At 42.3% G+C, this 19,259-nt stretch overlaps 1 protein-coding gene across 2 annotated transcripts in view; it reads right to left on the bottom strand.

The window, feature by feature from the left end:
• The window catches only part of STRN (striatin), a 107,860-nt gene extending 92,972 nt beyond the window's left edge, over positions 1 to 14,888 (bottom strand). The window contains exons 1-2 of one of the 2 annotated variants that reach the window (XM_007468387.1): positions 14,831 to 14,887; positions 14,652 to 14,747 (exon numbers count right to left, since the gene is read on the bottom strand). Coding sequence is in view for 1 of the 2 variants with exons in the window: in XM_007468386.1 (XP_007468448.1) it covers positions 14,652 to 14,885 (234 nt within the window). In the remaining variant the exon portion in view is untranslated. Of the gene's footprint in view, positions 1 to 14,651 lie in introns of both variants that reach the window. The other variant, XM_007468386.1, reaches the window with a different exon arrangement.
• Between the last annotated feature and the right edge of the window lie 4,371 nt (positions 14,889 to 19,259).

Here is a 19,259-nt window from a genome sequence, read left to right as displayed (position 1 = left end):
TTGTGGTACGCGGGCCTCTCTCACTGCTGTGGCCTCTCCCGTTGTGGAGCACAGGCTCCGGACACGCAGGCCCAGTGGCCATGGCTCACGGGCCCAGCCGCTCCGCGGCATGTGGGAATCTTCCCGGACCGGGGCACGAACCCGTTTCCCCTGCATCGGCAGGCGGACTCTCAACCACTGCGCCACCAGGGAAGCCCCGAGACACATATTTAATACATATTCATGTAACAATGTAACCTAATACATGATTCATTCAAGAACCATATATTAAGCAACTGCTATATGCAAGTTATTCGGCTGAACCTTAGGGAAATAAGAACACCCTTAAGGTGACTCACAATCTAGTGAGGAAACAAGCAAAGTATGAGATAGGTGGTATAATCAAGATACAGTAGAAGTTCTCACCACGAATCCTCTCTTAACCAACCCTATGGATTAACCAGTATTCTCTAGCCCCTTTGTAAAACACTGCCCAAAGCCCAAGGTATATTAAACATTCAAAGCTAGAGTATGGTATTCTCTGTAGTTTACTCATACACATTGGTTGACCAAGAGTCAACTAGATTTCCTCCCAAACCTGTTTAGGTCAGCTGCACTTGTTACTTTGATTAGATAATTCAATTAAATATTAAATAAACCAGCAAAATATGGGTATGAAGACAAACACTATGTTGAATGCTTCAGAAAGACAAGACAGTAAAGGAGACACCCTAAAAAATATTGCTGTCAAATTAGATGTGGGGGAAACAACTGTAAAAGACTGGAGAAAGGTCATTGAAAAGCTATGGTTTTACACTCACTGTGCTTTACTCAAGGAAAACCAAAACCAGAAATCATCAACAATACATTATAATTGTAGCTTATTCAAGAATGACAACACGGGCTTTCCCGGTGGCACAGTGGTTGAGAGTCCACCTGCCGATGCAGGGGACACGGGTTCGTGCCCCGGTCCGGGAAGATCCCACATGCCGTGAAGCGGCTAGGCCTGTGAGCCATGGCCGCTGAGACTGCGCGTCCGGAGCCTGTGCTCTGCAACAGGAGAGGCCACAACAGTGAGAGGCCCGCGTACCGCAAAAAAAAAAAAAAAAGAATGACAACACAGAACTCCAATCAGCATTCTAAAAAACAACAGTGAAGGGTCAGTGGGCATGGTCTTACGCTGGCAAATGACCGTATGTTTATATATTTTTAACTTAAATTATTTCAAGTGTCATTTTAACCATCTTTTCGGATTTACTGACCAACCAGTCTGGACGGCATTGGATAACAAAGCTTCTTTCTTATATATACAAAACTGTTAGGGGAGCATGAAGCTTCACTGTGTCTGGAGATCAGAGAGGTTTCCCAAAGAAAGTAAAATGAATGTTGGAAGATGATTAGAAATTCACCAGACAAGGAAGAGGAAAATATCCAGGCCTGTACGTTGACTCAGAAGCATGAGAGAACAAGAAAAATGTCAAAATATTTCCTTCTACTTACTATGCCCAGGCCCATCACTCAAACTTTTCTCATGGCAAATTATTTAACCTCTCTTCTCATCTATGAATTAGGGAATAATTATGAATACCTTTAATTATGATTTTTTAAATTATGATTTTAAAAGATTATAGGGACTTTCCTGGTAGCACAGTGGTTAAGAATCCGCCTGCCAAGGCAGGGGACACGGGTTCGAGCCCTGATCCAGGAAGATCCCACATGCTGTGGAGCAACTAAGCCTGTGTGCCACAACTACTAAGCCTGTGCTCTAGAGCCCGTAAGCCACAACTGCTGAGCCTACATGCCACAACTACTGAGCCCGCACACCACAACTACTGAAGTCCGCGTGTCTAGAGCCCGTGCTCCACAACGAGAGAAGCCACCGCAATGAGAAGCCTGGGCACCACAAAGAAGGGTAGCCCCCGCTCACCTCAACTAGAGAAAGCCCACGCACCGCAACAAAGACCCAATGCAGTCATAAATTAATTAATTAATTAATTTAAAAAAAATTATACATGTAAAGTGTTTAGCACCGTACCTGGGACATGGCAAGTGCTGAGTAAATAAAACTATTATTATTTTTGGAGGGTAAAGAAGAAATGAAAGAGAGAAAACAACAGATAGAGTATGGGTTCTATTAGTGTGACCAGGGCACCATCTTCCCTGACTGACTGCTTTTTCAAGTTCAGTAAGTATGCTGACCCAGATCCCCAGGCTCCTCCTATTCCCTCCTTTTAGCTTGATAGGAATCCACATTCCTCAGGAGCAGGTTTTAGTTGTGCCTATCATTTAGGCTCCTTAGCTCACTGCTTAACTTTCTCATTTAGGAGGTATAAACAAAAAAACTGAGAACAAGTCCCAGACTGGGCTGTAATTTTCCATTAGGTGAAACTGGTATCACCCTTGTGGAATTTGACATCCTGTTTATTTCTCCTAACTAGATATGCTGGTACTGGATCCAATTTCTGTCACATGTAAATGAGTGCTAATAAAACCTGTGTGTATAGTGATGAAACACTCCCCCGCCCCGCCCCGCCCTTTCCTTGGATCCCTGTAGTGCACTTATGCCGAGAACCTATTCACCACACCCAAAATACCTATTCCACCCAAACTTACTCAATATTTCCCAGAGCTCACCTGAATTCCAGGGCTTCTGCTCCCTTATTTTTCTCCCATCTTATCTCCAGAACAAAATACCTACTCATTTTCCTTTGGCCATACTGCTTCTAACTAACTCTATGACAAATTTTCCTTCTTATGTAACAGTATTTTCTAATATCCCATCATCTTGTTCAGATAGGGTATTTTTATAACAAAAGTTAAACAGCATTAAAGCCTGCCAAAGAAGGTGAATTTTATTTCCTCAAATACCTTACTGCATAAGAGCAAATACATGATTGACATATTACTCTGTTCAAATATAGTATATGTAAAGTAGCTAAGAATAACCTAATAACTAAAGCACTACACAAAATTTGATATATGATCAATAAACACAAACTATATTAATAAATATATACAGAACTTAATTAGGCTATTCTCAGAGCAAGCTGCAAAAGTCCCAAATTTGCAGACATTTTTAAAAAAGAAATAAACATTTTATTTCAATATTCACTACATAAAAATAAATAAAAGTATTAAAAGAAACTAGACTGATACATTATTAAACACATTTCAGAAACATAAATTGTTGAAGACTCTTCCTAAGCCCCTTACAATATAATTGTTTCATTAAATTATTTTACCTGAAGAAAAGCCTGAAATAAATAAGAATTTTCTTTAAATTATGACAGCTATTCAAAGCATACCTAAATAGTTAAGCCATGAACTAGTTTAAGTGATCCATTCGGCATAGTAGCTGCCTGCTTACATTCTCTTCAACCTATTAGTAGTGATTTCAGGTAAATATTCTAATCCTCTTGTCTACTTCAGATCAGAAGCAGTCATTCAGGGTGAGGGATCAATAAAAGGAGACAATGTGGTATGGAGAACAATGGCCTGGCCTGAGTACTGGGACTCCTGAGTTCTAACCTAAATCTACACCAACTCACAGAGTGATCTAAGACAATTCACTTCCTCTCTCTGGCTCTAAATGATAAAACAAGGGATGAGACTGCTTAAGTTCTAAGGTCCCTCAGGAGGTAAAAATATGATTAGTGTCTATCCCTGTCAGCCTTAAAATTCTACAATAGTAAGTGCTAAAATGAAGACTATAGAAAATACATCCATTAGGAATTAAGAACAGGTGAATGTGTGCAGTGCAGTTTCTGCCTCCTGTCTGCCTATGTTCCCCTCAACCCCTCTACTCCTTTCCCTGTCTATTCTTTTCTTCTACCCCCTTTTCAACTTCTCTTTCTTGCCTCAGGTTTCTCTCCCAAACTACAATTTTCCTCTATTATGTCTCCAGGCTGCAATGCCTACAAGCTATTACCACCTACTACTGCCATCTCTGGGCTGCTCCCTGCTTTCACTACTGTCAATTTATTGTCCTTAAATCACTACTAATAGGGCAAAGAGAATGTAAGCAGCTACTATGCCAAATGGATCGCTGAAACTAGTTCATGGCTTCTAAAACATGATTTAAATAAATAATACAATCAAATGCATTCTGTCCCTAGAAATTTCAACCAAGAAGAGCAAACCATTTATTGGACACCTATTATGGGTCATGTACTGTGCATATTTTATCTTTTAAAAACCTTACAACTGCTCTGCTTGGTGCGTATGTTACCTACAATTTACAAACAAAAATGAGGTCCAGGGAATTCCCTGGTGGTCCAGTGGTTAGGACTCCGCGCTTTCACTGCTGAGGGCCTAGGTTCAATCCCTGGTCAGGAACTAAGATCCCGCAAGCAGCGTGGCCAAAAAATAAATAAATAAAAATTTTAAAAGTAAAATAAAATAAGTAAAAATGAGGTCCAAAAAAATTATAAATCAGAAGTTATGGAGCTGTCTGACTAGAAGGTCCACACTTTCCACTGTCAAATTATGATGGTCAATAAATTGTTTTACCAAAATGGCGACCAAAGCAAGAAACTCCAAAGATCCCAAGGGCAATTTTATTTCTAATGGCCCAGAATTAAAACTTTCATAAATCAAAAAGTATAAGAAAAAAAAAAGTGTAGCTGATATCAAGTACATAGTAGGCTGACAAAGGGAAACCAGTCCCAATTATTTGGACTTTCAAACATCTTTCAAAGGCTGATTAGTAAAAGGGTTTGTTTTAAATTCTGCCTAAATTACCAAGATTTTGGAGAAAAGCTGTAAGTATCCTACCAGTACAAAGAAAAGTAATTTAGATAGTAAATAATATTTAGGGCTATAGGCATATCTCTTGATAAAGAAATGCTATCAATGATATTTCTCCCCAAATAATTATTGGGGCCATTTTTATTTGTCAGTTTTTGAAAGTAATATAAGAGAATTTAGTTTCTAGTAACGATGCCGTGAAACAACTCTCCTACTGAAAAGAGCTAAAAATTCTAGATAAAATATTTCTACAATCATCTTAAAAAGCAAAGCTGGTAAGAAAGTAAGGAATTATTTGACCAAAATTGAAGGGAAAATGGGAACCCATGAGGTAAGGGAACAAAAGCCACTTTTGCCCTTTGGTGATGACCAATCAGAACAAATCCAAGCTTCAGTTTTGACAGCTTTGCAGGACTCAAAAGGCAAAATGCAAAGACCAGAACCATCCAGAGTATAGAGTCTAATAGGAGATATACATTTAGCTAAGGCCCTAAAGGGTCTATACCCTCAAGGCAAAGGTGAAGCAGAAGTATATTGGCCCACAAAAGTATTTACAACCAAAATAGGCGTCAACTATTTAGGTGCTCCAAAACTTCAAGCAACGAATTTGCTTTAAAGTGGGTCAGTCTAGGTAATGCCTCTAGAAACCCACCAGAAACAAAGGCAAAACTTTCTGAAGAAGATACCTTTATTTGAGGCCTGATTTAGTCCTATACTTTTTCAAGGACAGTGAGCAGCACACAGATATCTATGCATACAAGGAAACAAGTCATCATGAGCAGGAGCCAGCAAAAACAGCAGACCACAGAAAGGGACCTCCAAGACCTCACACATGGGAAGAAGAGAGACTACAACTTCAAAATAACTGGGGACTTCCCTGGTGGCACAGTGGTTAAGAATCCGCCTGCCAATGCAGGGGACATGGGTTCCAGCCCTGGCCCTGGAAGATCCCACATTCCGCGGAGCAACTAAGCCCATGCACCACAACTACTGAGACTGCGATCCTGCGAGCCACAACTCTAGAGCCCGTGAGCCACAACTACTGAGCCCACCTGCCACAACTACTGAAGCCCATGCGCCTAGAGCCCGTGCTCCAGGACAAGAGAAGCCACCGCAATGAGAAGCCCATGCACCACAACAAAGAGTAGCCCCCGCTCGCTGCAACTAGAGAAAGCCCACATGTAGCAACGAAGACCCAATGCAACCAAAGATAAATAAATAAATTAATTAAAAACAAAGAAAAAGAAATAACTATACTTACTAGGTTTAAAGAATAAAAGACATCCCTGAAAATATCTTCAGGGAATAGGAAGCTGCTAAGAAAAGATGCAGCAGATTTATAAATGGAACCAAAACTGAAGTTCAACAATAACCAAAATCACAAACTCACTGGATGACCTTAAAAGACTAGATTCAACTGTAGAGAAAATTAATGGACTGGACGATAAATCAGAATAAATTATCTGGAATAAAGCATGTAGTGATAAAAAAATGGGAAATATAGAGCAGATAAAGAAGGCCTAAGATACATGTAATCAGAGACCCAAAAGGAAAAGAAAAGAGAATAAGATAGAGGAGATATCTAAAGAGATAATGACCAAGAATTCTGCAGAACTAATGAGATGTCAATCTAGAGATGCAAGCCTAACAAAGTCCCAAATAAAAGGAAATCTATACCTTGACACATCATAATGACACTACAGAACACCAAAGTCAAGAGGAAATCTTAAATGTAGCTAATAAAATAAGCTAGAGAACAGTATATAGAACACCGTAAAATCTCCATGTTTGTTGTTTTAAAATAAAAAGGGAAATGATAAGTCACATTAGTGTGACTCTGATTAACTGAGAAGGTTGTAAGGATCAAGGAAGATAATGTATTTGAGAAGTTTTTTAAAAACCATAAAGGTATCTGGAGATTTAAGTGACAGGGCTTGTATGAAACCTATTTCATTCTTGGTCATTTAACCCTTCTCTGGGCTTCACTTTACCCCTAAAAGAAAGTTGTAGGTGATTACTTCCAAAGTTTATTCCAGCTCAAAGATTACTATATCATTATATCTCTCATTCAGCAGGAGGTGACTCAAACTATAATATTCTACTGCCTAAAAATGCTAGGTACCATCAGAAAGAATAATAGAAAAATAACAGAAATTATACCCCAAATTATATAAAAAGTCATCCATATCTGGAATACAAACACAAGTGTTGAAATCACTAACACACACAATAACAGAAAAGGACAACTAAAGCAATGGTTCTCAATCCTTGCTGTATATTAGAGCCACCAGGAAACTCAAAAGAATACTAATGCCATGGACCCCCTAATTCTTATCTGATTTAAATGATCTGGGGTACAGGCCAGGAAATGAATATTTTTTAAAGCTTCTCAGATTATTCTAAGATTGCAGCTAAAGTTGAAAAACACTGAACTAAAGTGACAAATAGTAGGATACATTTTAAAAGAGTAAAACCTCTATAATCTTTCCAAAATATATTTAAAGATTGTAAATCGTCAAGAATATGAATAGAAGGAAAAACGAACCTGTTCACAAAATTATACCATACCACAATGGGGTTCACCTGTTCCAAGTTAAAAGGAAGTGGTTTAAAAAGGCCAAATAATACCAAAGATTAGTTTTATAGAGTGGTTGGTAAATGTATATAACTTGTTATCCAAAAAGTCAAACATATTCAGAGAAATTTATATGTTCCAAACAATAGACACATAGTGGATTATAAAGAAAAGCAAGAACATTTCGAGTACACAGTCAATGTTTTGAGGTTGACCGATGGACAGATGAGGCGAGAGGGTGCCGAAGGGCCGGGTCAGGGCGTCCGTCCCAGCCCAGCCCAGTCCTGTGAGTGAACCCGGCCTGTTACGTGCTCTGGAGGGAGCTCACATCCAGCCTGGGCGCCCAGCTCACGTGACAGACGGGTCACACTGCTGGCCACCCCCCCTCTCTCAGCGAGTGCCCCCGGGGGACAGAAAGATGGGCTGTGACCACCCACCAGGCCAGGAGCATGGTGGCTGGCTGTCCGGGGGAGTCCGCTCCTCCCAGGAACTTTGCCTCTGCTCCCCTGGGCCCCAGGGCGGCCCGCCTCGGGCCTGTCTTTCCTAGCCTGAGGGTCCCCGTGGCCTCTTCTGGGCTCCTGAGTCCCACCCTGGATCCCACCTGACGGGGCCTCAGGAGGGGACAGGATACTGCAGGGTGGCCCCCACTTCCTCCTGGCCTTCCCTCACTGTGTCCCCCCTCACAGTGGCCCTGATGCTACCTGTCTGGGCGCTCCGAGGGCAGCAGGGAGAGAGACTGATTGCTATGAAATGGCAATAATTCACTCCTCCATAAATGTCCCTGAGCGCCACTATCAGACCCAGGGTATTAGACTGCATGGTCCCAGGATGACACTTACATGCTCTAGCCTTAGATTTATGACTGAAGATTCTGCTTTTCTCTGGGGACAAGGAGACAAATTGGAGTACAAATTTAACATCATGCACTTATTTATTTATTTATTTATTTATTCATTCATTCATTCATTCGGCACTTACTTTGTGTTATGTACCAGACCTCTGCTAGATATTTAAAAATATCTCATTTAATTCTCACAAGGTAGTTTATCAGCCTCACCTTACAAATGAGGACACTAAGGTCCTGAGAGGTCAGAATTACGGTAAACTTATATTTTTAGCATGAAATAAAATAGTAAGTTTTAAAGCAAAGATTTAAATCCAGGTCTATGCCATGTTGCCTTTCACTGTAATTGTAAATAATAGTTATAATAATAACAAAACATAAACTGTTATCTTAAGTGCTTATTTTGTCCATTTAAATGCTCAGTAGGGCTTCCCTGGTGGCACAGTGGTTAAGAATCTGCCTGCTGATGCAAGAGACACGGGTTCGAGCCCTGGTCCCGGAAGATCCCACATGCTGTGGAACAACTAAGCCCGTGTGCCACAACTATTGAGCCTGCGCTCTAGGGCCCACGAGACATAACTACTGAAGCCTGCGTGCCTAGAGCCCGTGCTCCACAACAAGAGAAGCCATCGCAATGAGAAGCCTGCACACTACAACGAAGAGTAGCCCCTGCTCATCGCAACCAGAGAAAAGCCCGCACGCAGCAACAACGACCCAAAAGCAGCCAACAATAAAAAAAATTTTTTAATTTAAAAAATAAATAAATGCTCAGTAAACCTTCACAATAGTCCTATGAAGCTGCTCAGTCAAAATAACTAATAAAATAACTGAGGGCTTCCCTGGTGGCGCAGTGGTTGAGAGTCTGCCTGCTGATGCAGGGGACACGGGTTCATGCCCCGGTCTGGGAGGATCCCGCATGCCGTGGAGCGGCTGGGCCCCTGAGCCACACGCCCAGCTCACGTGACAGACGGGTCACACTGCTGGCCACCCCCCCTCTCTCAGCGAGTGCCCCCGGGGGACAGAAAGATGGGCTGTGACCACCCACCAGGCCAGGAGCATGGTGGCTGGCTGTCCGGGGGAGTCCGCTCCTCCCAGGAACTTTGCCTCTGCTCCCCTGGGCCCCAGGGCGGCCCGCCTCGGGCCTGTCTTTCCTAGCCTGAGGGTCCCCGTGGCCTCTTCTGGGCTCCTGAGTCCCACCCTGGATCCCACCTGACGGGGCCTCAGGAGGGGACAGGATACTGCAGGGTGGCCCCCACTTCCTCCTGGCCTTCCCTCACTGTGTCCCCCCTCACAGTGGCCCTGATGCTACCTGTCTGGGCGCTCCGAGGGCAGCAGGGAGAGAGACTGATTGCTATGAAATGGCAATAATTCACTCCTCCATAAATGTCCCTGAGCGCCACTATCAGACCCAGGGTATTAGACTGCATGGTCCCAGGATGACACTTACATGCTCTAGCCTTAGATTTATGACTGAAGATTCTGCTTTTCTCTGGGGACAAGGAGACAAATTGGAGTACAAATTTAACATCATGCACTTATTTATTTATTTATTTATTTATTCATTCATTCATTCATTCGGCACTTACTTTGTGTTATGTACCAGACCTCTGCTAGATATTTAAAAATATCTCATTTAATTCTCACAAGGTAGTTTATCAGCCTCACCTTACAAATGAGGACACTAAGGTCCTGAGAGGTCAGAATTACGGTAAACTTATATTTTTAGCATGAAATAAAATAGTAAGTTTTAAAGCAAAGATTTAAATCCAGGTCTATGCCATGTTGCCTTTCACTGTAATTGTAAATAATAGTTATAATAATAACAAAACATAAACTGTTATCTTAAGTGCTTATTTTGTCCATTTAAATGCTCAGTAGGGCTTCCCTGGTGGCACAGTGGTTAAGAATCTGCCTGCTGATGCAAGAGACACGGGTTCGAGCCCTGGTCCCGGAAGATCCCACATGCTGTGGAACAACTAAGCCCGTGTGCCACAACTATTGAGCCTGCGCTCTAGGGCCCACGAGACATAACTACTGAAGCCTGCGTGCCTAGAGCCCGTGCTCCACAACAAGAGAAGCCATCGCAATGAGAAGCCTGCACACTACAACGAAGAGTAGCCCCTGCTCATCGCAACCAGAGAAAAGCCCGCACGCAGCAACAACGACCCAAAAGCAGCCAACAATAAAAAAAATTTTTTAATTTAAAAAATAAATAAATGCTCAGTAAACCTTCACAATAGTCCTATGAAGCTGCTCAGTCAAAATAACTAATAAAATAACTGAGGGCTTCCCTGGTGGCGCAGTGGTTGAGAGTCTGCCTGCTGATGCAGGGGACACGGGTTCATGCCCCGGTCTGGGAGGATCCCGCATGCCGTGGAGCGGCTGGGCCCCTGAGCCACAGCCGCTGGGCCTGCGCGTCCGGAGCCTGTGCTCTGCAACGGGAGAGGCCACAGCAGTGAGAGGCCCGCATACCGCAAAAAAAAATAATTGAGTCATAATTGACTTCCCTTTTTCTCAAATCTCACAACCTATCGTTTGGCATATCTTGCTAGTTCTACCTCCAAAAATGTATTCAGGATCCATTATATTTTGAGTATGTATCACATGTGAATATTATTCACTTATCGCATCACTATTACCCTAGTTCACCTCTGGCTTGGATTATTAAAATAGCCTCCTAACTAGACTTTGATTTATCTCCCCTTTCTCCCCTCCAAGTCTATTCTGGATCCTTGCAAAGGGTTGCATTTAAAGATGGTGTCACTCTTTTGCTCAAAACATTTCAACAGTTGCCCATCTTGCTGAGGTAAAAATAAAGTCCTTACAATGAGCTAGACCTAGTATCTCTGACATCATTTCTTCCATTCTCCTCCTCTACTCCAGCCACACTTGCCTAAATACTCTGCAAACATTCCGAGCATGTTTCCCCTTCCCCCTACTCTTCCCTCTGCCTAGAACGCTCTTTCCTCAGATGTCACCTTTTCAGGTCTTTGTTTAAATAGCACCTTATCAATAGTAAAGCCTTTCTTCCCCACTCCACCCTCTCAAGCGCTCCATATCCTCCTTACCCTACCTTATCATGGCACTTATTACCACCCAACGTTTGATGAATGTATTCATTTATTGCTACCCGTCTTCTCTCATGATTTAAGCTTCATGCAGGTAGGATCTGTTTTAATCGTTATCGTTTCTCCAGTGCCTTAGAACAGGACTTGGTATGAAGTGGGTACTTGAAAACATTTGTTGAATGAAAATATGAACCAATAATGCCAAAACCCAGACTCATAAACATTCCAGTACAGCCTCCATACCATATGCCCTAATACTCAATCATATCACCTTTTTTCATGCAATTCAGCATTTCCAGGTAGACAGCAGCGCCTCCCCTACCACACACAAACTTCTAAATCTAGGAACAATACCTTCTATTTTTTACTTACATGCTTCTTTCCCAGAAGTCAGTAATTTTCAAATACTGAGCCTTAGGTTCTCATTACTTCATAAATTCTTTCTTCCTGCTAATCTCCCCATTCACTACTAGCCCTCCTCTCTTACGCTCGCCTAAGAAAATTTAAACCTCCCAAATGATAAACTCTGATTCTACTGCATCTTGTTTGTTCTATCACTCCAATTAGACTGTTTCTTTGAAATCATCTAGCACAATGTCTCATACACAGAAAATTCTCTCAAATGTTATGATTTGTATTCTATCTCCAATTCCTTTCACAAATATAAAGCTCAATAATAACCTTAACCATTCTTTTCCCATGAATTACCTATTCTCATATGAATGGTGGTGGTGAGGCAGGAGGGGGATTGCCAAAAGTAAAAAGAGAATTTTATATTAACCTAGATGGGCAAGGGGGTAAAAAATGACCAATAAGTTTTTGGCACAATGTGGCCAGTTCCTTACTCCCAAGATCTGAAGGAAGGAGGAAGTGGTGCCGGCAGGCCAGGGAGATGAGAGCTTGGACTGCCTTTCACAACTCTGCCCTGGCAACTTGAAAGAGCAGGACTGACAGGTTCCTGAAGGGACAAATTAGACCTAATCTTAAAGGTATTTTTGTTGACTCTAGTGTTAATGACTTAAGCAGAGATTTAAAAATAAAAGGAGGATACCAACTGATCCAAATTTCATTCACTCAATTCTTATTTCTTACTGTTTTTCTAGAAAAATTCCAATGGGAAAAGAAAAACAAAGGACATGGTCAAATTTAATGATGTTGATGTAAAGAAATGATTTTTAAAATATATTTTCAATTATGCTAATAAAAGGGTCAAAGACCACAGATTCCTGTGAACTCTCTCCTTCCAAAATACATACTTGTTCTGTTTAAAAACTATGGCACATTTTCTAAGTTTCTCCATGGATGCTTAATTTAACTGGAGCACAAACCAAAAGATACTGTAAAAATGTAGCGCCCTTAATATGATGAGCACCAATGGGAAACCTACCAGAAGTTTAAGATTTGTGATAAATAACCCGGTAAGTAGTATGTGTATGTGTGTATACATTGGGGGAAGGCGTAGAGGGGGCATAACTAAACAGTAACTACAGTTACAGGTAAATTGAAAAGTTAAATATGGAGGTTGGGGGGAAAGGACTTGAGATAGGTTGGAAATTCTCTAATTTCCCAGGTAATGAGGTAAGAATTGTTGTTTGTTTTTGAACAAAGTAGTGTGATTTATCTTACATTCCCTAAACTGGATAAGAAATTAAAATTTAAGCAGCTGCATACAAAAATCATTATCCACAACTGTACAACATTAAAGTTAAAGCCTGCCTTTAATACCTCCCTTAAGTCTGAAATCCACAAGATCACTTATGGAATGCATTGCTAGTTCATTATGAGAAAAATTACAAATTTTTCCATGACCACTCCATCTAAAACGGCTGCCCCTATCACACTCTACACTTGTACCCTGATTTATTTTTCCCATAGCAGCTGCAGTGTGGATCAGTATACTATATAGTTGCATTTGCTGACTGTTTGCCTCCCGACTAAAACATAAGCTCTATGAGGGCAGAGGCTTTGTCAATTCTGTAATCCCAGGGCCTAGAGGCACAGTATAAGCACTCAATAAATATGCTGAATAAATGATGGAAGTGAAGTTCAAAGAGGTTAAAGGATTTCCTCAAGGTCACAGAGCTGGCAGCAACCACAGCTTGTATTATAACCCTTTCTGCTTGCTCCTTCCACAACCACTTCCACTCCACCAAAGCAGCCCGTTCCAGCACATGATTCTATTTCTCCTTTTCTTTTTTTTAAGTGCCAAAGAAAATACATGCTACCCAAAACGGTGACACCGTGGGTAGCATTTTAACTTCAAGTGTTTCACCAACCAAAACTACACTCAGATTTCATAAGCATACAGGATTAGCCAGTAAAACAGAAAGGCACAGCCACTCAGAGTTCTTTAAGTTCTTTGTGAAATTGGTGTATGCCTTGGAAGTGCCTTGGAAGTTTTAAGAACCACCACTGAAACCTACTTACCAATTCAGAATGGCCTGCAAAATATCAGCCTCACTTTCATTCTTCTAAGAGCCCACAATAGCTTCCTCCCTGGATATGCTGGGCTGGCCAAAAAGTTCGTTCGGTTTTCAGTAAAAATAAGAGACACATTTTTCATTTTCACTAAGAGCTTTACTGAACAACGCATTCATTAACTGAACGAACCTTCCAGCCAACCCAATACTTTACCTTGCTGATTATGAAAGGAAATGTAATCAACTTTAAAGCCCCTTTTAGTTCCTTTTAAATTACAAGTCAGTCTCACAAAACCTTGAACAGAAAATTAACCCTTAGGAAGTTTCAGGTTCTGAGAACTGAAAACCATCCCTGAACCATCATCTGACTGTGATCATATAGGTCCTTCATTCAAAATCCACGAATCTGAAACAGCTAAAAGAAACGCGGGAGGGGGTGAGGGAGAAGGAAGAGAAGAAACATTTACATATATAAAAGGGAGCCGACATTCCTAGTAACACTTTGGCCCAAGAGCAGCTTCTTGCCTAAAGTCAAGGCCCCACGGACACAACTTCTGGTCTTCTTTGATCACCTTCCTTACAGACAGGCGCCAACTGTCAATACCTTTTACGGGGACCGTCTCTAGACCTAGGATGGGACTCACTAGGACAGGACATGATTTGCTCACCTCGCAAAACTACTGTCAGCCCAATTAGTAAACTGAAAGGGAAGACCTAAGATGTGGAATGGCAAGAGCGCTGAAATGAGCCTGAGAGTTAAGAGTGGGAAGGAGCAGATGAAAAGGTGCGGGGAGGGTAAACAACGCATCACGGGCGGGACTGGGAACCTGGGTCGAGGAAGTGGGGTCGGCGAAAGGCAAAGGTGAAGGGAGGAAAGGGACAAGGTTCTGGGTGGGATGGGCGGGAGCAAAGGGGGAGGGGACGAGCGAGGGCTGAGCGGGGGAGGGGGAAGGGTCCGGGGCGGGGCGGAAGGGAGCGAAGAGGCGGGATGAAGAGGGCCAGGCCGGGAGGGTCTTTACCTGCAGCTCCGCCCGCTCCACTTCCCACTGGGCTCTCTCGACCTCGAAGCGGGCCCACTCGTGCTGCAGGAAGTGCAGGATCCCCGGGAGACTGTACTGGGCTCGGGCCGTCCCCGCCGCAGCCGCCCCGTCGCCGGCCGCGGCAGCCTCCGCCAGAGGCCCGAGACCCTTGGCACCGCCGGCGCCCGGGTGGCTGTTGCTGAAGAAGACGCCGGGACCCGCTTGCTCGTCCATGGCGGCCGCGGGAACCGGGGGAGCTGCCCAGGCGCCCAGCAGCGGAGGCAACTGCAGCGGCCAGCAGCGCCTCCTCCTGCCTCCGCCGCTCCCCGCCCACACCCCAGTCAGCAGGGAGCAGCCGCCTGGGCGCGGGGGCCGACCGAGCCCGGGACGGGCCGGGAAATGGGTCAACTGCGGCGCGCGGGTTTCCCGGGTCTTGCTGGGAAATGTAGTCGCGGGGCGTGGCGCCGGCGAGCGCGGCCCGGGCGGCCTGTGGGGTTGCGATCGGCTGGGGCGGGGCCGCGGCCCTGCCCCAGCCCCAGTCCCGCCCATGCCCGCGGCGGAGGGGGCCGCCCCCCGGCGGGGAGCGCGGGTTTCCTCACTCTAGGGGCAGGGCGCTGGCGGGTGGTGCTGCAGTCTCCCTCGCACGCGGAAGTTCTCGGGCGGCGCTCGCTGTTGCACACACACACACACACGGAAGTTATCGCGCTGCAATGCCAGCCCGAGCTGCACATCTTTTAGGGCTTCCTGGTAGTTCTGCTAAGAAACAAGCTCAAAGCGAGCTTCGCCAGTCCGGCGCCTGAACCGGTGTTCTCCAGCCAGCACATTCAGACCTCTCCCTTCTGCTCTGACTTGGGTGATTCTCTGACCCTAGACACTCCTGAGTTCTGTACATTTCCGTATCGCTGTCGCTCCTGCCTTTCTTTTACACTTAGGGTTCAATCAAACCTGTTGCCTGATCAGTTTTCACTTAGAAGGAACTCTGATCATCTCTCTCCTGGACTCAACATAGCAGCTTTCTGCTTATTCCAAATTCTGGTTTGCTGACACTTCATCTGAAACACTACTCCGCTGAAGTCCTTTTCCCTTTGTAGTTAATCTTGCAGTAAATCCTGTAAAAGTTTCGGATAGCCAAGGCTTTGTTATTTCAATCTCATTTTTTCTTATTCCCGAGCAATTTATAGTCATTTCAGCAAATATTTGACTCTAAGTGCTATCTGTCACTGGGGATATAAAGATAAATGACACTATTCCTGCCATCAAAGGGAGATTGGCAAATATACAGTCAATTTTCACAGTGCCTTAAAGTTAAACTACCTGAAAAAACAAAAGTCTCTTTCTGCTCCCTAGAGCTATCTTAGGTATCCAGGCACTTCTCCCTTTTCACTTGTCGGGTTCCCAGTTTCTTCCACGGTTCATTTGCAAACTGGCGATAGTATTAGCCTACCGAAAGCACACCGAACTCCTTTCTAGTCTTTCTCTCTGAATGTTATCCTTCTCCCAAGTCTTTGAAGTTATGTCACTATAAATTCACACTACAGCGATAATGAAAGGAAGGCACCTGAAAAAAATTTAACAAATGAAAGTAAGCACTTATTTTGTCCCCATAGCAAGTCATTTTGTAATTCTTTTGTGGTATGGAATTCTGGGATATCAGACCTTATGGCCATGAAAATATGTAAAGATATAAGCTGGTGAGTGACATGTCAGGGAAGGACATCCTGTCCCTGTGCTCCCCCCTCCCCCTCTTCCCATTGCTACTTGTGGAAAGGACAGGAAACACATTGTATCCAATCTGGTTGCAAAGATGGCTAGCTCTCTCTCCCAGTTATTAAATGTTTCAGCTTTATGAATTCATTCTTTATTGTAATAAAAGTTTAATCCAGGCCTGACCAAATTCCCTGTGTCGTAAATTATTTTGGCTGTAAGCGTCCTCTGAGACACTACCCAGTCCTCTCATTTTACAGTTTAGGAAACTGAAGTCCAAAGAAGTTGAACTTGTTCACAATGAGGCTTTGAGTGAGTGGCACAGTCAAAACTAGAAACCAGAATTCCTGACTGCTAGTTCTGTTAACAGGTTGCCTCCTCTCTTACTTGTCAGATCTATCAGAGTATCAAGGGGACAATAATGCAACAATGGCATATTTTTTCATCTGAAGGATTTAAGTAATCTTACAAGTTTTGAATGTTAAAAGTTTTTTTCCCCCTCTAATAGAAGACATGTCTGACAATTCCTTTAAATACATTTATAACATACTATAAAACATGATTAAATTTAATGGTAACTGTTTAAGAACCCATAACACCTTTAGCTAGATTCACCAAGAAAAAAAGAAAGAGGACTCAAATAAAATCAGAAATGAAAGAGGAGATGTTACAACTGATACCACAGAAATACAAAGAATCTTGAGACAACTACAATTATATGTCAACAAATTGGACAACCTAGAAGAAATGGATAAATTCCTAGAAACATACAACCTATTAAGACTGAATCAGGAAGAAATAGAAAATCTGAACCAAGCAATTATTAGTAAGGAGGGTGAATTGGTAATCAAAAACCTCCTAATAAACAAAAGTCCAGGACCAGAGAGCTTCACTGGTGAATTCTACCTAACATTCAAAGAAGAATTAATACCAAACCTTCTCAAACCCTTCCAAAATATTGAAGAGGAGGGAACTCTTCCAAATTCATTTTATGAGTCCAGCATTACTCTGATGCCAAAACCAGACAAGGATGCCACATGAAAAGAAAATTACAGGCCAATATCCCTGATGAACATAGGTGCAAAAATCCTCAACAAAATATTAGCAAAATTCAGTAATACATTAAAAGGATCCTTTACCATGATCAAGTAGGATTTATTCCAGGAATGCAGGGCTGATTGAAAATCTGCAAATCAGTCAATGTGATACATCACATTAATAAAATGAAGAATAAAAATTATATGATCATCTCAATAGATGCAGAAAAAGCATTTGACAAAGTACAACATCCATTTATGATAAAAACTCTCAACAAAGCAGGTATAGAGGGAATGTACCTCAACATAATAAAGGCCATTTATGACAGACCCACAGCTAACATCATACTAATGGTGAAAAGCTGAAAGCTTTTCCTCTAAGCTCAGGAATAAGACAGGATGTTTACTCTTGCTACTGTTATTTAACATAGTATTGGAAGTGCTAGCCAGAGCAATTAAGTAAGAAAAGAAAAGAAAATACATCCAAATTGGAAGGGAAGAAGTAAAACTGTCACTCTTTGCAGATGACATAATACTATATCTAGATGCCATCAAAAATGTTAGTACCAATAAACAAATTCAGTAGTGTTGCAGGATAAGAAAAAAATCAATATACAAAAATCAGTTGTATCTCTCTATGCCAACAACAAACTATCAGAAAGAGAAATTAAGAAAAGAATCCCATTTACATTTGCATCAAAAAGCATACAATACCTAGGAATAAATTTAACCAAGGAGGTGAAAGACCTGTACACTGAAATCTATAAGATATTAAAGAAAGAAATTGAAGATCACACAAATAAATGGAAAGATATTCCATGCCCATGGATTGGAAGAACTAATATTGTTAAATACTACTCAAAGCAATCTACAGATTCAGCGCAATCCCTATCAAAATTCCAATGGCATTTTTCACAGAAATAGACAAGTATTCCTAATATTTGTATGACACCACAAAGGACCCTGAATAGTCAAAGCAATCCTAAGAAGAACAAAGCTGGAAGCATTACGCTCCCTGATTTCAAACTCTATTACAAAACCATAGTAATTAAAACAGTATGGTATTAGCATAAATACAGACATAGATCAATAAAACAAAGTAGAGAGCCCAGAAATAAACCCACACATACATGGTCAATTAACTATAACAAAGGAGCCAAGAATATATAATGGGGAAAGATTGTCTCTTTGATAAATAGTGGTGGGAAAACTGGACAGCCACATGCAAAAGAATGAAACTGGACCACTAACTTATACCGTACACAAAAATTAACTCAAGAAGGGTTAGACTTGGGGTTTCCCTGGTGGCGCAGTGGTTGAGAGTCCGCCTGCCGATGCAGGGGACATGGGTTCAAGCCCTGGTCTGGGAAGATCCCACACGCTGCGGAGCAGCTAGGCCCGTGAGCCATGGCCACTGGGCCTGCACGTCTGGAGCCTGTGCTCTGCAACGGGAGAGGCCACAACAGTGAGAGGCCCGCGTACCACAAAAAAATTTAAAAATAAAAATAAATAAATAAATAAAATAAAATAAAAAGAAGGGTTAGACTTGAAAGGGAGGCCTGAAACCATAAAACTAGAAGAAACATAAGTGGTAAGCTCCTTTTTTTTAATTAACTTTTATTGGACTATAGTTGATTTACAATGTTGTGTTAGTTTCTGCTGTACAGCAAAGTGAATAAGTTATACATATACATATGCATATACTACCGTGTATCGAGAAGAGTTCCCTGTGCTATACAGCAGGTCCTTATTAGTTATCTATTTTATATATGGTAGTGTGTATATGTCAATCCCAATCTCCCAATTTATCTCCCCCCCACTTTTGCCCCCTAGTAACCGTTTGTTTTCTACATCTGTGACTCTATTT

The sequence above is a fragment of the Lipotes vexillifer genome, unplaced genomic scaffold (genome assembly GCF_000442215.2).
Source record: "Lipotes vexillifer unplaced genomic scaffold, Lipotes_vexillifer_v1.1 scaffold1149, whole genome shotgun sequence".
NCBI lineage: Eukaryota > Metazoa > Chordata > Mammalia > Artiodactyla > Lipotidae > Lipotes > Lipotes vexillifer.
Note: the sequence above shows the minus strand (reverse complement) of the source record. Positions and strands in the feature narration are given on the sequence as shown.